We start from the raw sequence: 23,246 nt of genomic DNA on the forward strand, positions 1-23,246 counted from the left end.
CTGTGTGTGGATGTGTGAGGGGAAAGGGGAGGGTGTGTGTGTGTGTGGAATAGAGAAAGGTGTGTTGTCTGTGTATTTGGGAGTGTGGGTGTGCATGTGTCGGCCCTCCAGGAGCATTTCTGCTGAGCCTCATTTGCACAGCGACATTTAATTGGCTGCAACAATTAATTATTGTGTCAGAAAGTTGGCAGAAAAAGTTCATTTAAGAGGATTTTAATACGCAATTAGGGGCCAACTAGAGGGAGACAGAGGGGAGGGGGCACTGGCCCATATGAAGCGTGCGTGCGTGCGTGCGTGCGTGCGTGCGTGCGTGCGTGCGTGCGTGCGTGCGTACGTACGTGTGTGTGTGTGCGCGGGTGTGTTTGTGTCACGCGTGAAGTGTAACTTCTATCAGTCACAGACGTGATTCTGTTGATAATCTTGTGAATAGTCATGCTAGAAAAGAAAAAAAACAACACTTCAATTTCCCTTCCCAAAAGCAACTGTACTTAATTCTGAACTCTGCCCTGTATCCCTTTCTGATTTAGTATCTCCCTTTTTCGGCCAAGTGATTTTGTTAAGGGCCCTTTTTCATCAAACTTACTGTAGTTCTGTAGCTGTGGTCCAGCAGTGCAGCAGTAGTTGTAATATGCACAATACCATAAATGTCTGGCTCTGTTCTATATTCCAGTCTAAGTTTAGTGTCATATGTTCAGTGTTGTATTGTGGACATCCTGTCCACTTTTCAGAACTGCATGACTGATGACAGGAGCAGCTTGGAATCCTGGGTAGACGTCCTTGGAAGACGAATGCTTTTCAGCAGAATAATTAACTCAATTAACAAATTTGCATGAATATTCATCAGCTCATTAATGTCCTCGGCACGCTGTTCGCTGAGCAGTGCAGCAATAACCATCTCATTTACATAACCACCTTCATACCAGCCACTCGCCTGAGAGGGAGAACACAACTAAACCCTCTCTCTCGCTCTGTCTCTCTGTCTCTCTGTCTGTCTCTCTCTCTCGCTCGCTCTCTCACTCTTTCTCTTTCTGTCTCTCTGTCTCGCTCTCTCGCTCTCTCTCTCCCTTCAATTCCTTATATTTCTTTCTCCTTACCTCTTTGTCTCCTTAGCCTTGACAGTCTCTCTTGCTCTATCTACTCCTCCATTACACACACACACACGCACACACACAACATTCAGAGCCTCACACAAATGCACAGAATCATGTCACAGATCTGCCATCCGCCATCCCCTCCTCTTCCAGGCACGTTTAGCTTGCCTTTCCCAGTCCTGGGCTGGAGGGCTAATAGAGTTTGCATTGCTGCTCTTGTTTTTAACTCGGTTGGCTCCCACCACATTTACGCTCTCGACATAATGCCTTCACCAAACCTTTGCCATGCAATTCTGTTTTGCTGCAGTTGCACAATCAGTGAACCGAAATGCATTCATGGAAAATGTTTCTGTGTGTGAATGTGATGTGTGTTTGTATGATGGGTGTATGTTATTGATTGAGATACAGGGTATTAGCCAGTGTCAGTAGGAAATTAGAGGTCAGATCTGTTTCCTAATCAGAGCACAAGCAGCGAGTTAGAAAAATTAGGCCGACAGCTGCTGGGTCTCTCTCTCTCTCTCTCCCTCCCTCTCTCTCTCTCGGTCTCTCCCTCTCTACCTCCCTCTCTCTCTCCCTTCTCTCTCTCTCCTTCCCTCTTTCTCTCTCTCTCTCTCTCTCTCTGTCCCTCCCTCTCTCTCGTTCTCTTTCTCTCTCTCTCTCTCTCTCTCTCTCTCTCTCTCTCTCTCTCTCTCTCTCCCTCTCCCTCTCCCGTACACACACACACAGATCTGGTGTTGACAGGTGGCGATGGCAAAGAGGTGGTCCCACTGCTGTGTGTGTGTGAGTGTGTGTGTGCGTGTGTGCGTGTGTGTGTGTGTGTGTGTGTGTGTGTGTGTGTGTGTGTATAACTAAGGCAGGTAGGCACACACACAAATACACATCAGCTGTCTTCGTGTTGTCCTACATTTAATGACCATTCTGCTTTATTGTTTTCATGTCCATGTGCACGCCATAATTAGAAGCAAGTTGTTGGCACACATACCAGCTCAACATTATATAAATACTTCACCACTGTGTTTTTGTTTACATACCATGGACATGCTCACTGGATCCTCAGTTACCATTCAAACACTGTCATAATTTCAGACAGGCAGAGATGAATGGGTTGAAGTGAACGTCTGATTTTTCTTTGTAAACTGCAACCAGCTGACGATCCCACCAGTGGGACTAGAAAGGCAGATGTAGAGAGAAGTGGAGGGAGATAAGGTGAGTGCCTCTTCCACGCTCGCTGTAGGTGTGTGTGTGTGTGTGTGTGTGTGTGTGTGTGTGTGTGTGTGTGTGTGTGTGTGTGTGTGTGTGTGTGTGTGTGTGTGTGTGTGTGTGCGCTCACTTCAGATTGGCGCTGGCACATCATCTGGCAGTGACTGGTGGCATTCTGTGTCCTCCAATCGGACGCTTTCCATCTGTTTGAGTGACTGTTGGTTTCCACCAATCACAACGATGGGAAACCGTCGCTTCAAAGAAGTTGAAAACGGAAATCACTGTCTCTTGGAAGGTGGCATACAGATTCATAACACACACACACACACACACACACACACACACTTTAATACATGTACACACAGGCATAAACACACACACACACACTTTAATACATGTACACACAGGCATAAACACACACACCTGGAGGGAAGCCAGATCAACAGTAATGCAGGAGCTGAATTATTTACATGAAGATGCAAGGGTAGGGAAGGGATAGAGAGACCGATTGAAAGAGGGAGAGAAATCAAACAAGAAGAGTCTGTGTGTCATTGAATATTTGAGGACGTGTTTCAAGGAAGTTAAAGGATAGAGGAATCAGAGTTTAGGGAAAAAGTGATGGAGAGAGAAAAAAAAACACGAGGAGAATTTTGATGAATAATATAAGATTAGCACAGATGTAAGGATATATACATATTTTAATATATTTTGACTCGCATTTAATCTGTTAATGAACGCAATATATTTGCTAATTTCTTCTGCTAATTTGTTGCCATTTTAGTATGGATGGTGTTGCCTGGTTATTTTTTGGTGTGTGTGTGTGTGTGTGTGTGTGTGTGTGTGTGTCTGGCAGGGGGCATCAGAGGTGAAGTGATGTGTGTGAAAGCCTCCTGTTCGGCAGGAGAGGTGGATTGTGGGTATCTGTCTGCATCAGTGTGTGTGTGTGTGTGTGTGTGTGTGTGTGTGTGTTGTGGTGGGGGGAGCAGATGGTGTGCCACACTGTGAGCCCATCGGCTGGCATTCGGGGGGGCATTGCTCCCAAACAACCAAAACCATCAAAGAGGGTGAGAGAAAGAGAAAGAGGGAGAGAGAAAGAGAAAGAGGGAGAGAGAAAGAGAAAGAGGGAGAGAGAAAGAGAGAAAGAGAAAGAGAGAAAGAGAGTGAGGGAGAGAGAAAGAGTAAGAGTAAGAGAGGGGCTGTGACTGAAGCTCAGATTAGGAGACAAAGACAACACAGCAGAATTTGGGTGAACTGAATAGTTACCTCCCAGCAACTCAAACCCACCACTGTGTTTCAGTAAGGCAGGTGAAACAAAGTGGGGTGGGGTAGTGAGGAGGCGCGTGTGTAAATATTCAGCAGGAGCCTCGGCAGTAGATGGTAACCTCACCGTGTAACCCTGTCATAGCCTCATCTAGAACCTTCTCTCCCCTCACGCCTCTTTCCTCTCCCCTCTTCCCTCTTCCATTTTCAATCTCTACTTCTCTTTCCCTCTCTCATTTTGCCTGCAGCTAAATTCTTCCCCCTCAGTGACATTCCAGGACGTCTTATTGCAGAAGGTCACAGGAGGAATGGAGAATGAGGTGTGTGTGTGTGTGTGTGTGTGTGTGTGTGTGTGTGTGTGTGTGTGTGTGTGTGTGTGTGTGAGTTGAGGAGATGCAGCGGTAATCAGTGTAAACAGGTCTTTTTATTTAAATAAGAAGATCACATCACATCTAAAAGATCACATCAAAAACCTAAGATAGCGCATCACATTGACACCACACGGTCACAGTACTCCTCACCTCAGTACCTGCCCTAAAAAAAATAAGCCTACATCTCCGCTTGGGTTCCACTCCTCTGATCATGGTTCCGTGTGTTGATGCGCGGTCTTATGTCTCTTTTGCCTGAAACAGGGAGAGTGTTCTGGAACTCCAACAGTGGCACTGTTACTCGCTGCTGGAGAGGGATTGACCCCTATTTGGTGAGGTTAATTATGTGCTTGTGCATCTTATCTGAAAGTGTGACGGGAATATGATAAGGCAGAAAAACAGATATTTATCAATTGAATACGCAAGAATAGTGATGTCATTGAAGAAACACTATTTACTGATATATTTTCTAAAATGCTCTACAGTATCTTTGAGAATAATTGAAGTTTATGTGTATGTAGGCTGGAAGATGGGGGTTTTGCTGGTCTGCACAGATGGTGTGTATTGTAGATGCAATATTGTTTTGTGTGTGTGTGTGTGTGTGTGTGTGTGTGTATATGCATGTGTGAGAGAAAGAGTGAGAGGGGAAAGAGAGAGAAAGAGAGAGAGAGAGCGAGCGAGAGAATGGTCAGTGAGGTGAATATGATGTCCTATGACAGAGCCAGCTGGGAGAGTGCCTGCCCCCAAGATTGGTCAATATGGAGACCATTTACTGCCACCCACAGTACTGGGGCAGCACACACACGCATACACACACACATGTGCATGCAACCATGCAGACATACTTACACATTCCTCACCACATTCTCTTCACAGATAGATTCTACTTCCTGACATCTTAGTCATATTATGACCTAAAACATTCTTAATGGTGTTGTTACTATGTGTGTTTGCAACAGTCTCAGCTCCACATAAATTCAGACTCCAGCTGTTGTTCACCAAGCAGTTTTCTGTGTGCCTGTTTCATCTTCTGTTCAAAGCGCTACTGTGTTCTTTCTTCTCCATGTTCCCCCTCACCCCCTTTTGCGTTGGCGCATGTGTCATCTCCTTGGCACCCCTTGCCCTCCCTCTGCCTGGCACCCCTCCCTTCTTGGCATCTTTGTCACCCCTCCATTCTGGCAAAGCCTCAACACACCCACCTTCCTGCATTGTTTTACCACCTCACATTGTTTCTCTGCCCCCCCCCACCCCCCTCTGTATCTATCTCTTTCTCTCATTCTTTCCATCTTTCTTTCTCTCTTTCTATTTCTTCCTCTCTGTCTGTGTGTCTGTCTCTATTTATTTGCTCTTTCTCCCACTCTTATTTTTTCATCTTCTACACAAAAAACTATTCATTGTTTGCTTCAGTGATATCTCCAGTGATATCTCCAGTGATATCTCCAGTGATAACTTTGTTGTGAAGGTTCTCTTCTGTCCTCCTCCACCTTTCCTCCCTACCTTTTTCTTTTTTCCCGTTCTCAATTATATGCCCACCTTCCTTACCCACCCCACCTCCCTCTCTCTCTCTCTCTCTTTCTCTCTCTCTCGACAGATGTTATGGAATTTCTCTGAAATGGCCTCTTGTGCCAGCCGTGGCCCCTTTTGTCTGCCATTCCCTACACTTCGGTGTGTGTGTGTGTGTGTGCGCGTGTATGTGTGTGTGTGTGTGTGTGTGTGTGTGTGTGTGTGCGTGTTCATGCACATGCCAATATGATTTCTTCTCAGTAGTGTGTAGCTTTCTGTCACAGAATATCTTTTAAAAATGCATATTTTTCTGTTGATGACCGTTTGCATGTTTGTTTTGATATTCATTTATGTTAAAATTACAGTTGTAATACAAAATGTATTACCCACGAGTCAAGGACATTTTGACAACTGAGTAATGCCATATGTTGCCGTGTTAATGAAAGACTAGGATTTCAGACTTTTCTTTTTAAAAGTACTGCAATTAGTAATTAATAACTGCTTAAGATGAACCACAAACTCCACAAAGACCTACAGTCATCCTTGAGTTCACACATGACATGAGACACGTAGGGTGTTTTTTTCACTTTCACCTCAGAGTGAAGTTGTAATCCTGGCAAGTCTAAAATTGGATTGCATTTTTTTTTCACGTGAAACATTTCCCCGTGTTTGTCTAAGTCTTTGCATCGTTGGCCGCTCGGTTATCCCTAAACTAGTCGTTTTTTTTCGTCAACTTTGGCGAGAAAATGAGTGGGCCCGCGTGCTAATTTAAACAGCGCGATCCATCCGTCAGTGGGAGCGTGAAAAATAACGGAAAAGTTCAGCAGCAAAATAGGACGTCGAATAACAGGACTTTTGGAAAGCTAGTCTGTCTGAACTCTTTTTTTCCACTGTGTAATGTGTGTAAAACACGCGTCTGTTCGTGCATGCACATGCGTGTTTGACGCAACGAGGTGTATGGAGCCCAACTCCTTCGAATCACCTGTATTGAAACAAGACCAGAGACAGGGACAAAAGAAAAGTGCACACTGAGACAAAAAGATGGGTCAGCCTAAGATGGGTCTTTTGCCCATCTATCAGCCACGGGCGCGGCTGAGACAGGGGAGGTGCATTAAAACGACGTACTAAACGCCGTTGTATCAGTTAGCTCCAGTGATGATACACAATTTGTTCAATAATTTAAACAGGAAGAGGTGGGTCAGCCAAAGCTCACGCGCTACTGATAGCATTTGGAGGGCCGCATGGGCACCCCTTCTTTCGGAGCGTGCAGCATAATGAACAGATGCCGCAAAATTAGGAAAGAAACACACTCTCCTCCCAGAAGCACCTCGCGAGCTGGCATGGACTGGCGCGGGTTGGCACGCAGTGGAGACTGTTGGGTGTCTGCACTAGAGCTCGCGCGGGTGTTGGGGAATATTAAGGAAATTGGCTGGCTGCGCTTGGACCACCCCTCCTTCCCCTCACCGCGCACAGCTGCCTGCTAAAGGCCAAGAAACCTGCCCGGATAGTTTGATAGATGTCGTCCCTACTCTCGAATCTTTAACCACAAACTGTTCGATGGACTTGTATTCCTATATTCCTCCTCCTGGAAATATCTAGTCTATATTGGTTCTTGCTCGCAGAACTGGCAACTTTGACAACTCGCATGCTCTTGACCCTTAACTAGGTCACAGCAAAACACGTTGGCCCGTGAGCTGACAAACACATCATGTACCAACACTAGTTTTACCACTATCTACACTACCTGTGCGGGCTCGGTGTCCGTTACAAGTAGTAAAACTAAACTATGAGATAAATGCATCATTGAAAAAGTACTGGTCTAGAAAAAAATTGTATGCCTTTCTCCTTAGGTCTATGTTAACTGTATATACTACTTAATAGCATACGTTATCCTGTAGCAAGAAAATATCAGTACTACGTTGACTAAAACGTCATGTTTTAAATAACTGTTGAAATGCTTTACTATTTATATATACACAAATAATTACCTAAGACATAGATATAAATTGTTGTATTCCAATAATACTCTGTTCCATTCACTGTGACTGACTTCCTGTCATACAATGTGTAGCGCGGATTTGGTAATGGTCGCTTTGAGGACATTTTGTAACATATGGGGTGCGGGCAGTGGTCCAAACTGTAGCCGAACTCAGAACAAGGGATTACGCGAGTCATCCTCCGTAGGCTTGTACTACATCTGTAATTCTTTGATTTCCACCTTAGGAGGACAACCTTTGAAAATGTTCTTGAGTTGACAACAGTTAGGCTATAGCACGACTAGCAAGTAGGTTGGACGTGACATCTCAGTAATTAAATAAATAGAATGTAGAAAAACCCAAACTGATAAATGTGGTTTTGGAGATATTTGTGGGTATACGTCACTGAAATAGCCCACACTTATTTATTTATATATTTATCTTGCCATTTTCAGAGCCGCTTTGAAGGCAGGTATTGATTATATTTTTTGTCAATGTGAATTTCGATATATTTCGGTTATTTAATTTATTCGAATTAGGCTACTTCCTCCGTAATGCGGCTATGAACAATGTTAATTGAAAGCCATAGACATGGACTCCATAATAAAAAGCTAAAATGTATAAGACTGAACTGAACAATTTAATTCAATCAGTGCCTGCACTTTTGAGGCCATAAAATAATTCTCGTTGGTTTTGGCAATGGGAAGATTAAGCTGAAGTTGAAGTTGAAGAGTCTTACAGCCCACATGTTTTTGTAAAAGCCTATTGTAGATATGTGTTGTGTAGGCCTAATACTTTCAAATTGTTGTCATAGGCATATGAAGGAACATATTGCACTCTTAAACACATTAATATGTGGACTATAGATAGAAAATGGGGGAAGCAGGCTAGACAAACCTCAAACCTCTACTGCCATTATAATTTCACACGCGTCAAAAAACGGAAAGTGTGTGTGTAGACCTAAATGCGCATTGAAGTTTAGACAGGCTGGATAAAAATTGGTAGAGTCATAAAGTGTTGTTCAGAAGTGATAGATAATTGAAATTATTAACAAGAATCAAGACAACAAGTATAAAAATATCAAAGCATAAACAAACGAATAAATCTCATTGTGATTCAGTAGTTGGTATAAATATTATGAATATGTAAATAAACCGGGGAATTAACAAACTCTTTTAATGTTTACTGAATGATGTCGGAGGCTCATAGGAGATTATCAAACGGAAAAGCAAGTCTTTGATTCCCGTCAACGGGATTTCGCACCCGTTCTCGTGTCGGGCCACAGTTGGTTATGAGACTGGTCTCTTCGCTTGCGCTGAAATGTTCCTCTGAGTTAATGCAACATGTTTTTTTCATGGTCTTAATCTTAAAGCGGTGTTTTTCTTTTGTCAGTTTATCACTAGCAGTGTTTTCATCTAAAACAAAGTCCATCTGTTTCCACAGCGTTGTGCGTCTGCTGGTCTGAAGTCACACAGGCTTAAGATAATTCAGGGATATCATTAATATTTGAACGTGCGACTGCTGCATCTTCATCCAGAGGTTTTACCCTCGCATTCGTCTCGGTTCTGTATGAGAACACACACACTTGGACACACGCACGCGCGCGCACACGCGCACACACACACACACACACACTGGGTTACCCGTGATTGTGCATCGTGCATGCCCGTATCTGTTTGATTCCACTTTGGATTTCAGGCCAAAATATTTTGGCACGTGCGTCAAGAACTCCCGGGATAGACCGTGTGAGACTGTCAGGTGGGAAAAAAAAGAAACTGACGAGAGATATACGAAGCACATATTGGAATGTCCATATTTCAAATTGAAGTGCTTTTTACGTGTAATTCTTTGGCAAAACAGTACAGTTGATGTCTGTTAGCCAGGTCACCCCCAGTTGGTTTTACTTCTCCCACAGTCATTTCACGGTAGCCTACGATGTTCTGTGCCGTCTGGTACGCTGTGAGGTTAGTACTTTGAGGAGATTTGTAAGCCATCCCTGTTAGCCTTATTGACCTCACACATAGATCCAGAGATCACATATTCCCTTTCCTCGGGATTAATAAAGTATCTATCTATCTATCTATCTATCTATCTATCTATCTATCTATCTATCTATCTACCACATGCCGAGCCTACATCCACTCCGTGAAAATAACCATTGCAGGCACAATTACCGTTTCACCCATTTACAAGTTCAGAAGCAAAAACTGGAGAAATATGAATTGGTTCTTGGCTCTTTTTGGACCTTATGTGAAGCCCAAAGCCATTATTTCGATTTCTACGTAGTTTATCAATAATGATTAATCTTACCGGTTACGAGTGCTCTGTACGAGTGATTCTATGAACGTTCTACAAACGGCCGTACCCTACTCTTAGTAGTACTTAACGGACGCTGTCCATATAAACAGTGCTGAAATATCACCTAATTTGATGATATCGGGTGACGTCACAGCTGCCTTTTGAATTTCATAGGACCTACATGCTAATTGCTAATACGACGAATGCACTTTAACATCTAGGCTAACTAAAGTATAGACCATTTTCACACACACTCACACACACACTTAATACTAATGATTAAAAAAGTATAATATTACACCTGTACAGATTTGTTTGTTGCATGACCTATCAATATATTAGGCCTTCTAAAGACGTCCAACATAAGTCTGCCTTTTGCTACTTGCAAGTATTCAGTGAAGGGCATGCTGCCCGAACCAGAGCTCTTTTGGGTATCCTTGAAGAAGGAATTTGAGGATGAGTAAGTGGTCAAGGAAGATAATGAGGAAATAAGTGTATAACATTAGGCCTATGGCTGATGGTGAAGCAGCACAAGTTTTGTAGGCTATATGTTACTCCGCTCTCGCCGTTTTCATTTTTTTGTATTTAATATTTTCGAACTCTTATTCACGATTATGTTTTTTTCCTCTGATGGAACTTCGTTCTCCAATCTCTACCACTTTCTGTACCCACTTGTGAACTAGGCCTAGGTCACAGAATGCCCCCCATAAAAAAAAGAGGAAAACTTAGACAAATATAATTAGTAACGCCTCTGCCAATGTCTCATTTCATAACTTTGCCAACTATGTGTCCATAGTTTAATCATATTTCCATGATCTTAAAAAATATCTTCTTTTTTTTTAGTTTTTTTAGTTGAAGGTTGATTGCCTACAATAGAATATAACAAAGGACGGGAGACCTACTAGACCTACTTAAGTTACGGTTCTTTCAGGAAACGCTTCGAAATTGTAAAATGTTCTGTAGGAGGGATTCTACGAACTGCTTAAGATTACGATGCTTTTGGTAAACACGGCCCTACAATTCTCCGTTATGATATTGCATTGGTCTACCTCATGATGTTTTTTATAATTTTTGTGGTTGAAATTGTTAACATTAATTTTGTCATGCAAAATATGTAGACCATTTTGTTTGGCCTATCTTAAACAAATGTTTTTTTTTGTCTGAAAAGGGTTTCATGACATAATGAAGAATTTTTTATATTAATTGCCTGAAATGCTGTTGCATATAAAAATATATATATGTAAATTGTGTGTGTTTTTTAGCTGATTAGATAGATCTTTAGAAATTAAATAGCAACACATCTAAAAGTTACATACGTTTAAATAAGATTATAGATCTAATAATTAATTTAAACGTCTAAGAACTATTGGGGAAGGCAGGGTCTACTCAGTGCATTGCTAATCATAGTAAAAATAATAAAATGTTTAAATTTGTATTCCTCACAACCCAAAACACCAGCGTTTGCCCCATTTAAATAAATAAACAGTATGTATATGTTTTGTCTGTTACTCAGTGGAAAAACACCCAACTGTCTACTGCAAATGTAAACATTTCATTAAAAAAAGAAAAAAACCAACATAGGCTACGATACATGTCAACGTTGTTCCACTCGAATACTATCATATTTGAGGCTTTTGTAAGTCATTTTGATTCAATTTCCATTGCTTATCATCTCTTCCATATCATATCTTTGTGATATGATTCTACTACCCAGGCCCACTAAATTTCCCTTTGGAAAATGATTGCTATACCGTACACACCTTTTCAAATTCAATGATGGAGGCTGGGATATCTCAGAGATGTTTTTTGACTTTTATTTCTGTCAGTCTTTTTTTTTTTTTAACTTGGCTATAGCCATGGCTCTGTACACATGATTCAAATAGTCATCTTTTCAGATTCACACCAGTGTCATAAATATTTGAAAGGAAATTAAATTAAAAGAAAAAGTAAATAGTTTGTCCTTCACAGTTTTGTGTCCACCAGTAATATCAGTGTTGGGAGTTGGGGGAGTAGTAACTGTGTTATTACATAGGTGTGAATGCAGGTAAAATGGAGTTGGGAAATGTGTCAAATAGTACAATACAGCAGGCTGATTTTGTATTCTTTACAACGCACATGCATTCACACACATGGACCTCTCACACGTACACATCTGACTCGCACACACACACATACTAAAGATGAGCTCGGATCACTCCCGGGGTCAGTTGTGGAAGAAAGCGTTCACGTCCTCATAGAGTGCCGTGCGCTCATGATGCAGGTGCATGTCATGGTGGTAAGGCAGCACGGCGCCGTCTGCGTGCACGCCTGCTGCGGCTGCCCCATGTACCGCCCCTCCTCTGGAGCCAAACACCAGGCCGCCGTGCCCACCCCCTGCCCCCGCACCGGCACCGGCTCTGGTCCCAGGCCCCGTGGAGTAGTGCATAGAGTAGTGGTAGCCCCTGTCGGCCACGTCCGGTGACGCCGAGTCCTGGTGGCGCAGGGAAAAGTTCCCGTTGATGTAGAGGGGCAGAGGTGGGCTGGCGCCAGCCTCGTACTCCCCGCTGTCGTACTCCGGCGAGCCGCCGCCCCCGCCCCCGCCCCCGCCCCCGCCCCCGGCTCCGTACAGCGAGTCATACGGTGGGCAGTATCCATGGGAACGCAGAGAAAGCCCCGCACCTCCTGACCCCACCCCTGCGCCTCCACACTGCGAACTAGAGAGGCGTGAGCAGGGGTAAGGGTGGTACCCGTGGACCGAGGAGCCGCCTGAGGGGTAGGGCCCTCCACTGCCGTGGTAACGGGCAGAAGTAGGGTCCTGGCAGTGCTCGGTGAGGAAGTTACGCGTGTTGAGCTGCAGGCAGCCGGCCACCAGGTTGGTGGTAGGCTGGGAGAGACCCTTGCACAGCGTCTGCACGTACTGCACCAGGTCGGGCCGCTTCCCTGAGCGAAGGATCTCCGACAGGGCCCAGATGTAGTTCTTGGCCAGCCGCAGTGTCTCAATTTTGGACAGCTTTTGGGTCTTGGAGTAGCATGGCACCACTTTGCGCAGATTGTCCAGGGCCGAGTTGAGGTCATGCATGCGCGTGCGCTCCCGGGCATTGGCCTTGTTGCGACGCACCTTGGAACGTTCCATGCGGGCCGGCGTCATCTTCCTCTTCTTCGGCCCGCGTTTCCGTGGCTGGTCGTCGTCGTCGTCGCCACCGCCGCCGCCGGCTTCCTCCTCCCCTTCCCCCTCCTCTTCGTCATCATCATCTTCGTCATCCTCGTTATCTTCATCATCCAGGGCGATGTCAGAGGAGGGCGTTCGTCCGGCATGTTCGAGCTGGTCCTCACCAAGCCCTACCCGTACTGACTCCTCCTCCTGTGTCTTTGACTCCTCCCCTTCGCTGTCCTCAGCCCAGCTGGGGAAACGGTGGACGTTGGAGAGTAAGGACGGGTCACTGAACAGTCTGGTCAACATGGCACCTTTACAGTACCTCTGCAGCAAAACAAACAAACAGACACACACACACAAAGAGAGAACAAAAGAGAGGAGAAATCATCAACTCAGGTCTATGTAAAAACAATGACAGTGAATCACTGTAAATTCAGTCAGATTTCAAAAAAACATTGTTTGGAAATGCTAGAAAAAATTATTCAAGACGAGGAATCCATTCATAGCTATGGGTAAAACTACATCAACTCTTCTGTTGGACACAGTAGTCTATTAAGAAGTATATTAAATTATATTCTTAAATTTGTCATCCTATGAGGACAGAGTTTAGGCTAATAAGGCACAAATAAAAGGAGTTTAGGGTGAAGCTACACCTGTACATCTTGGGTACTAATACTAATAATTTTGAACACTGTCATCTAAATATGATCACCATGAATTTATATTATAGGACATTCCATTTAGTGCTTTAAGCCCTCGTTATGGCTTTGTAAACTGAGAAATCACTAATCCTCTCAAACTATTTGTTCATCTGCAATCTGTAAACCAGTCATTTAACGCAATAATAGACATAATCTCATCGAGTCGGAACGCTATCGTAAATGTGGATCTGCATGGATTGATGTGAAACTCACACCAATGGCAAACCCATCCAGCGGCCTTCTGCCGAGCAACCAAGAGCCACCAGACGGGGCCTCGCGGTAATTTACCTCCCTGCTGTCGTCCGCGTGGCCTTTCGCGCCCTTGCACAGCGGGTCTCGGCGGCGCAAGCCACATTAGTGATCCCGTGGGGCGCGAGGTAAAGCACCGCCCAGCCCCCTATTCCCCAAAAGCCTCCCTCACGCGATCCTGGCTACATTCCAACACTATTCACACCACAGCCATCGCCCAAAAGAATCAACTAATCATTCCTTCGAAAAACGAAACGAAACGAAAATGCTATGATATCAAGACGTTAAACACCCCGTGAAGACCTAAATGAATTGTTCAGCAGCTACCTACCTACCAAACAAACAAGAAATTGTCACATTTTGATTAAACATTTCTTAATTTGAAGTCATTAGATATCTCTTTTTGTTCGTTGGCACCTGCGGGCACCGGCGCAAAAGCCCCAGCTGAGCCCTTGCAAGACCCGCGTGTTCTGTCTGTTGAGCTCATTAGTCTTCCTGTACCTTCTCTTAACAACATCTGTCACTTTAATCAATAAATATTATTTTGAAGCAACATTATTATAACAATTTTACTGTGTGTTTACACAACACATTTTGAAATATGTAAATGGGTTAGGATATTTGTTGTAATGACATCCTAGTTCGCATGGAAAACAAAATTGTCTGTTTAAAATTTTATATTATTATGTTGTATTCTCTCTGTCCTCACACGGATTCATTTTTCCCCCAGAATGGTTTTGAGTTAATTACGCATGAGACATATACACTGAACCCTTTTCTGCAACGAAACTTAAATACGGCTCTGTGCTTTAGTTTAAATGATCATAGGCCTACCCAGCTGGACGATCACCGCAATAAATCAGATATTTTATACTGGATATTTGTGAGGTCAACTGTTGACTAAAAACGCACGTAATTATACCCTCTTGAGTAGACGGGAAACCACTTGAAAAGTTTATCTTGCGTGTGACCGGCGAAGAGGGTGAAATTGTGAACCTGTCTGTGTGTGTGTATGTGTGTGTGCTAAGAGAGAGAGAGAGAATGTGTGTGTGTGTATGTGTGTGTGCCCATCAGAGCCAAACACAAGGTGGGAGGCTTCTTCACTCTAGGGCGTGCCAGAGGCGAGATCAAGCTTTTGCATTTAGGGCGCCTGAGATTTGCTAAATGAAAAACTTTTAATTAGTGGTGCATGCTTTTTACAAGACATCCATTTAACAACATTGTATGCAAGAACGGGCAAACTAAACGCATCCTTTAACTCCAGAATAACGTGTGACAATATTGTTTCTCCATTTAGCCGTCGTTAAAAATAGATTTGAATGAAACAACATCAATCAGTTAAATGGATTTAGATTTATAAGCCTTTTTAAACAATGTTCTGTAAAATGTTGAATAGCCCGAGAGTAAACTCTAGGTAGCCAGGTTTAAAGCATCATCTGATTATCAAATAACGATCACTTATATATATATATTTATTTTATATTTATTTATATATATATAAAAACATTTACCACAAATCACTTTACCCTTCTTGCACGTTTCGCCTTTTATTCAAGCTGTCCCACCCAGCCGCTCAGCTTACCGACTGCGCACAGAATACGGCAATACATTTCCGATTTCGAGCGGGGCCATGAAGCGCCGGGGCAATTAGCTGACAGCAAAGGAGAAACCACACTCTCGGCGCGCACTCTCTCTCTCTCTCTGACTCTATCGCTTGATCCATCTCCGTTCTCTATTTCCCTCTTGTAATGATTGACAGACGCATTATCCATAACCGAAATCTTGGTTTAAAAAAGTGATTTTATCGCTCCATCTTGCGCTTGTAGGTAGGTGTGCGTCTCACGGTTATCCGCGCCAAACTGGCGTGAAATGATGAATTGTCCGCCTGTTAAAAGACAATCCGAGGCTCCGTGCTTTTCGAACCTGAAGGACGAATCGATTTGAGAGGAGATACAGCCATAACTGTAACGTACATGATCAATACAGAGCAATACAATATCCTTTAATCAACGGCATTAATTCCAAAACGAGCTATTATCGCGACTGGCGTTAGACACAACATGCGAGATAACCTAGAAACGTGCGTGGTTAAACTCAGGTTTGCATTATTAATAGCTATGTATTAATTAAATTAATTATTTCCCAATTTCACGCGGTCACTCGACTCACCCCGGTTTGTTTACTCTCCAACTTACCTCCGCGGGAGCTCGTGAGGGGTGAAAATGCGCGTGTGCTCATCAGACCATCTTCAGGGACCGCGAGCCGAACGTACGTGTAGGTGCGGCCAGACAGGACTGTGTGTGTATGTGTGTGCGCTCTCCGCGTGCTGAGAGAGAGAGAAAGAGAGAGGGAGGGAAAGAGAGAGTGTGGCATCGCTACCAGGCAGGGCGACATACCAGCCTCGATGCCAGGCCATATGGTTGGCACGTCACCGGCAGGAGCCATCACACGAGCCTCGGTTGATTGACACGCGCGTGCATTCGGAGAGATTGCCTTCCCGCGGGAGGAGGAGCTCGCCATCTGTCACTGCGCGCTCACACAGCCAGAAAGAGAGAATGCGAGGAAGACAGAGTCAGGCTGAGATAGTGAGATGGAGTTAGATGGATAAAGAGAACTGGAGGGGAAAACAGGCAAACCGTTGGGCATAGATAACGGCACCTTTCGGGCAAATCAGACACCCCCCAACCTATTTTGGAATCACTACTTTTTAAAAGCAAGCAAGCAAGTGGTAAAGATAAAGTGATGGAGGAATGTGTGTGTGTTTGTTTGTGTGTGTGTGGTGGGGGAGCCATTTCCGAGGCCTGTGAACAGAAGGTATATGATTTATTTATTTATCTCATTAAGTAAAATTATAATCTCTTGTTTGCGGGGGAGGAAAAACAATCAGAAATTCTGTGCAGGGTCTGTGGAGAAGACAGGCATTTTAAAATCAAGGCACTCGCCCTCAATAAAGAATGACAGAGACAGAGAGAAAGAGAGGGAGAGGGCTGAGAGAATGACACAGAGAGAGAAATAGAACAGGAGGATAGAAAACAACATAGAGCGGTAGAGAAGGGAGAGGATTATTTACAGATCACCACAAGCAAATAGGAAAGTGTCAGAGGAGCGCCATGGGTGTCTGCTGGTTCACACCGATGCTGTCTTTGGAGTGAGGGGATGGAGGGGAATAGAAATGGGTGCCTTGGGCTGGGTGAACACCAAGGACCCAGGTGTGGCTGTGTGTGTGAGGTGGGGGTTCGGGTGAATCTCCCGGGATGAGCTTGATGGCGATGCCAACAGTCTGGCATCCGCTAGGCTGTGCCCACGGTGGACGGCTGAACTGTTGCAAAAATCAAATGTCCCATTTTGACATCGGCTTTGTATTCTATCTTAGTGGTGTGCGCGGCATCACTCCGCTTTCCGTTCAGGTCCAGTTTCTCTGCAACATCAGGGGATATATTAGCACACAAAAAAAGACGTGATCAGGCTGCCCACGGAGGAGATGGGGCAGACAGGAGAGATGATCTGATCCAATGCCCAGTGTGAGCTCCCTCATCTGGGCCAACTCCGCTCACAGACCCGCTTGTGGCTGGTTGATGTGTTAAATACAGGTTTGGGTCACCAGCAGAAGTGGCTTTGCTGGAAATGGTGTGTGTGTGTCTATGTGTGTACATGTTTATGCCATAATGCGTGTTTGTTTAGGTGTGCTCGTGTGTATGTGTGTGTGTGTGTGTCTGTGGTTGTGTGTGTGTATGTGTGTGTGTGTCTTTGAGAGTGTGTGCCGCAGCACCAGCGGGTACGGTAATCCTCCGCTCTCAGGAGAGCAGGCTGGCACGCAGACGGACAGGGTGGGCACCATACCCGCCTCCCTGGCACCACCTCAAACTCAGGCCAGACACAGGGGAGAACTGGGTACCCTTCTGCCAGCCAAAATCTGTTTGGGTGTGTGTGTGTGTGTGTGTGTGTGTTTGTGTGTGCAAGTCCATGGGCCTGTGTGTGTTCGTGTGTGTGCCTGTGTATATGTGTGGGTGTGTGTTTGTCTGCCTGTGCATGTGTATGGCTTTGTGTCTGTGTATAGATGTGTGTGTTTTGTATGTGTTGCTCGGTGTGTATGCATGTCTGAGTGTTCATATGTGTGTATGCGTGTGTTTGTTCTGCCTTCGTGTGACGTGCTTGGATGAGACGGGGGGCTGGGGGTGTGAAAGAATCAGCAGGAGTGTGTGTTTTGTTTTAGCTGGCTGGCGCAATAAATAGAGGTCAAGTGCAGGAAGTGGGTAGGAGAGGGTGGGAGATGGTTATCCACCAAAGTAGGTGCCTTTGCCAAGAGAACTAGAAAATGTCAACAGCCTCACTTTACCCTGTAGTTTCTAAATATACATTTATCTACAAGTCTTCTTGTCTAGACACACACACACACACATACACACACACACACACACACACACACTCACACACACACATACACACACACACACACACACACTCACACACACACACTCACACACACACACACACACACAGGAGTAAGGGTTGAGGTCATATTTTCTTCACCATTGATCTTCTCTGACCCACTCACTTTCCCCATCATGCTCTATGATCTTGCATTATTTTTCTAAATCTCTCCAATGACCACGACTTCACCTTTTTCTCTGCTAACCCTGTTCTTGCCTTCTTGCCACACAGACAGACACACACACACACACACACACACAGACACACACACACACACCACAGCACAATGTAGGCTTATGTCGTGGACAGACACACACATTCACACTCCCCCACCCCCCACCAGACTCTCTCTCAGACCCCATCTGTACAGTGGTCTCTCCTGAAGCCCCCTCATTGCATATGCACAAATGCAAATGCCTATTAATTAATTACTGGACTAATTAGTGCAGCACTATCTGCTATCTATAAATCAAGAGGAGTTGAGAGAGGGACCTCACCAATGACTAGCATACCAGAGGGAGTGTCCGACTTGTGTCTGAATGAGTTTGTGTGTGTGTGTGTGTGTGTGTGTGTGTTTGTTTGTGTGTGTGTGTGTGTGCGTGTGCATTTAATTAGACAGAGCATGTTCAGCCTGCAAAGCGGTCTACTGTACAGTATGATAGCTGTATGATATGTAAACAAAAGAAATTAATTTCTTCACCATTTCCTTAGTATTCAAACCACATTTGTTAAATTGTGATGCTAGCATTCATTTTTAGTACTTTTTTTACTTATTTAATTTTGAGTTTTCTTCTGTGGGTCTCAGCCACCTGCCTTTTTATGGCAAGGTATACTTTAGACGGTATATATTAGAACATTGGGGAATCATATACAAATGACTAATAAAGGGATATATAGTTAAACTGGTTGTAATTTGTAAGTCATTTGGTGATTACTTCAGTAATTTTGTTTCAGTAATAAAGCTCATTCAAAAATGAATATTGTCTGTCAGACAGACAGACTTTAGTCTTGCAAAAATCTTGCTTACACGGTAGTGTGCTAATAAAAACTTCTGTGGATCAGACTGTACATGTTCCCACAGCGCTTGCACTTATGACAGTGTTTGTGGTTGACTTCAGCCTTGGCAGCACCCTGTATTTGTTATATGTGTGCTTGTAGGTGTGCCAGGCCCCCATCATAGGTGTCTGTGGAGATCTCCGGTCTGAAATATTTATTTCTCACGGGGCCCTAATTGCAGCTTCAGAGAACTCCACCTCTCAGTGTAGCACCAGGGATGATTGCATGAAGAGAGCGAGAAACAGAGAGAGAGGGGCGGGGGGGGGGGCATAGAGAGAGACTGACAGACAGATAGAGAGAGAGAGAGAGAGTGAGAGAAGACAAGAATGAGCGGCAGAAAACGACATGTCTCTGGCCACTCATTCACTTCTCCTCTCCTCTCTTTGGCCAGGCTGGGTGGTTGGAGCTAAGGGGTTTTTGGTCTTTTAATTATAGTTATGCTGGATTAATTATGGCACGAGAACACACACACACACATACACAGTCACACACTCACAGGAACGATAGTGCCATGTATTATTGATGAATGAGCAATGAGTGCAGAGCTTTAGGGGAGAACAGGGTAATTAAATCACTGCCCCTCTGCCTTCTCTTCTGCTCTCCCTCTCTTCTCTCTCTTCTCCGTCCTCTCTCAGCGATCCCTCCTTCCAACTCTTGGATCATTGTCCTCCTTTGTCAGATCTCGCGCCCCCTCATCCTGCACCTCCTCTCCCGCTGCATGTTCCCTCTTTCCTCCTCTCCTTGTTCTCCCTTCTTCCTACTAAATGGATGGAACATGCAAAACGGGGGCTAAATTTGAAGCTTAAGGTCAGATTTATTGATTTCTCTTTTCACTAACTTTTTGAGTAGGTGATAGTTGTCTAGTAAGCACCTTGGCTTTGTAAGTAGAATAGTAAAGCAGCACTCAGCTGTTTGGGATGTCAGCACTGTTTAAAGCTGAGGAGTTGTAATGGGTTTGGTGTGTACTAGCGCAAAATGTATAGCTGATTGCGTTTAATTATTTACTGTTATGATGCTTACATCATATATGAATGTTTCATCCGCTTTTAAAAGTAAAATATGTGTAAAATATGTCAGTCCCATTTTGTTGTATAGTCTTGTTTCTTTCACAAAAGTGAAATAAAATGGATCCATCCTTAAAACTAAGTAGCCTCATGATGAAATTAATTTGTAGCTCTATTCTTCTGGTTCATGAACTGGGAATTATGTCTTTCAGAAACTGCCTCACAAACTATTTGGGTGGGGATGAGGGGGGTATTTACAGACCATATGAAGGGACAATCAATGTGTGAACGTTAAAGGATCTCAGGAACACTTTGAAGTCAATCACTCGAATGTGAAGTGTGTGAACTTACATCTGGAACATCAGTGTAACAGTGGGCCATGCTCACCAAAATGCATAATACCAACTGGTCCAGTAATTATACTGACCCACAATGAGACTATGTAAAGACTAGACTTTGATTTACAAATTTTGAAGTTCCCTTATAATAGATAATGAATTAGTATAAATGGTGAATTGACAATAGAATTCAACCTGTATCTATTACCTGCACATTAGAAATAACAAATATAAATGGAATTAATTGTACACATGTGTGTTCATTGATGGAGAAAACAATACAGACAATTGTTGACATCACTGGCATGCAACATTCCACCCGCTACCTACACAGTTATAGAACATATAGTTGAAAAAAAACATCAGGCCTAAATTTAATCCAAAATTAGGCAAACGATCAAATGTGACACTGAATAAAACATTTTTAAAAGTTGCTTAGTGGGAAGGTTCTGAGCTCATGACAGGTGTGTGTATTAAGGGGAAGTACTGGGCCAACATGCTCAAATGTCTGTTCAAACAAAGCTGCAGGAAAATAGTGGCAAAGGCTGGATTCAATATAAATTATTGTGACATACAACATCCAAGTGAAATTAACCAGACACGTGTTTGCAAGGGTTTTTGGTGATCATTTTTATTTTTAATTGTTCTCTTGAACGCATTGCCTTTTAATTTTTTGTAACTTTTATTTTTTATATTAACAGATAATTATTATGAGCTAGGGATATATGGCTGACATAAGTACTTGAGTATTCCCACACCATTCCCGTTCCAAAGCAACATAGAATTACAAAAAATAATTAAAATGTTGTTTTTGGTAAAAAGGGCAAATGGTTTCATTTTATTTAATTTCATTTCATGTGCACTCAATGAATAGAGTTCATGGGACCAACTCTTAGAATAGAGCGACATCTCGTGGAGGAAATGGTAAAAAGAGAATAGCCAGTCTCCAGTGGCTGTGTCTCCTGTGATATGTAGTCCTTTATGCCAATAATATAAGTGTGTTCATTTCAGTTTTATAAATTCTATTTTGATCTTTCGCAGACATGTTAAATTGCTTTCTGATGAATAGGTAATTACAATAATTTGACAAGCTGACGCTATTCTTTCTCACGAATTATACTACATATGCAGATGAAATATCGCTGCAGCTTTCGCTTAAACGTCTTTGCTAAATTAATACATGTGAATGTTTTCTAACTGTACATGTTATGTTTTTCAAGATGTTTTCAAATTGAAAACGTCTCAAATGAAATCTGCATTCTTTCACTTTAGAGGGCGCCCTACACAACCTATCGATGTGAGAAACGGTATCTCCGGTGTGGTCAATGAACACGAGTGCATACTGCATAGGCAGTGACACCCGTAGACAAAACACAGCAACTCTCATTTCGTTTTCTACGAAAAGACCAGTTGAAGTAGGTTCCTCCCAATACAATTTTATAAAAGAGTACATGTCTGTAGCCTACTATATATTCTATATAAAAGACTGATGGAGAGACACGTTAGAAAAGTCTGGCCCATCCTCTTATCCTTCGGTTCCATTCAATATATTGCTCTTCGCCTGCAGATGACGCTATCAGGCAGTGGTCGTTGGGAATACGCACTGTTCTTCATGAACCTTACGTCAGTTGACAGGAGATTGACGTAAATACTCCAGCCCTGTCATAATGGTTCTGCGTGTCCTTGATTTCTATACTTCTTGTATTCAGTATAATGTCACATCACCTCATGTAGATTCTGTTTGTCTGTTGTGTTCGTTTTAAATTATAGTTCTGCATTGTGTGTCTGTGTTTGAGGTCTTGTTTTTTTTTAAGTTGTAGGCTATGTTACTCTAAGTGCTAAGATAACATCTTCTATATAAAGATAACATTTAGATACGTGTGTTATATTTAACATATCGCAGAAATAAAGGCCATAGGGAAAAATAGGCAAGAAGTACGCAAGCACAAAATCATGGCCTTCAACTTTGCCTTGTATCAGTTGATGTCAGCAAATGAGATACGGCTCCTTTTCTCTCACTGTTCAAATGAGAAAATGCTACACAGCAGTCTAGCACTGGTGCATTTCAGACTGTAGGGTCTAGTGTGTGTTTTTCTGTTTCCTTCCCTGCCCGTTTCTCAGGGTGACAGCTGCTCACAGAGGGGAGGTGAAAGATGTGGCCAAACATGTCATGGCAAAGGTCAGTGTGAAAGCATGCCAGTCCACTCCTTCACATCCAAGGCAACGTCCGGAATGGACTCTCCTTCAAAGGACAGACATACATGTATCATCAGTGGCAGGGTTAACTTCAAGGGGAAATCCTATTTGTGAAAATGATCAACATCTGTCTGTTAGTTACACTTAGTATACATGTATATCAGAACACCGACAACCCCACCCCCCCGCCTCACACACACACACATTCATGCTGTCAGACTGCCGATCAGATTCAACTTACTATTGCTTCATGTAATCTCTTTGCCTCTCCTCCCATTCCTCACTTGTTTGTTTCATTTCTTCCTCTGTCTGCTGTCCTCCCTCTCTACAGCCCCCCCCCCTGTTTTCTCCCTCCCCCTCTGTGGATTATACCATCATTCTGTGAGTGTGTGACTGTGGTTCTAACACATTCCAGATGGATCTTAGGTTAAGCAAAAGAGCT

The 23,246-nt window shown here is 43.5% G+C and overlaps 1 protein-coding gene and 1 long non-coding RNA gene across 3 annotated transcripts; one reads left to right on the plus strand and one right to left on the minus strand.

Moving 5' to 3' along the window:
• Positions 1-10,899: 10,899 nt before the first annotated feature.
• Positions 10,900-13,185, minus strand: LOC105890742 (neurogenic differentiation factor 2). Its single transcript, XM_012816816.3, has one exon. The coding sequence runs from the start codon at positions 13,133-13,135 to the stop codon at positions 11,900-11,902; it is 1,236 nt and encodes a 411-aa protein (XP_012672270.2). The 5' UTR covers positions 13,136-13,185; the 3' UTR covers positions 10,900-11,899.
• Positions 13,186-19,574: 6,389 nt separating this feature from the next.
• LOC116222426 lies at positions 19,575-23,139 on the plus strand. Of its 2 annotated transcripts, XR_004164648.2 has the most exons (4): positions 19,575-20,073; positions 21,881-22,023; positions 22,176-22,252; positions 22,730-23,139. It is a non-coding gene; the product is annotated as an uncharacterized LOC116222426 (long non-coding RNA). The 2 variants fall into 2 exon arrangements; XR_006152655.1 differs by having other exon boundaries at positions 21,881-22,252.
• Positions 23,140-23,246: the final 107 nt, after the last annotated feature.

This window comes from Clupea harengus, chromosome 1 (assembly GCF_900700415.2).
Source record: "Clupea harengus chromosome 1, Ch_v2.0.2, whole genome shotgun sequence".
NCBI classification, from domain to species: Eukaryota; Metazoa; Chordata; class Actinopteri; order Clupeiformes; family Clupeidae; genus Clupea; species Clupea harengus.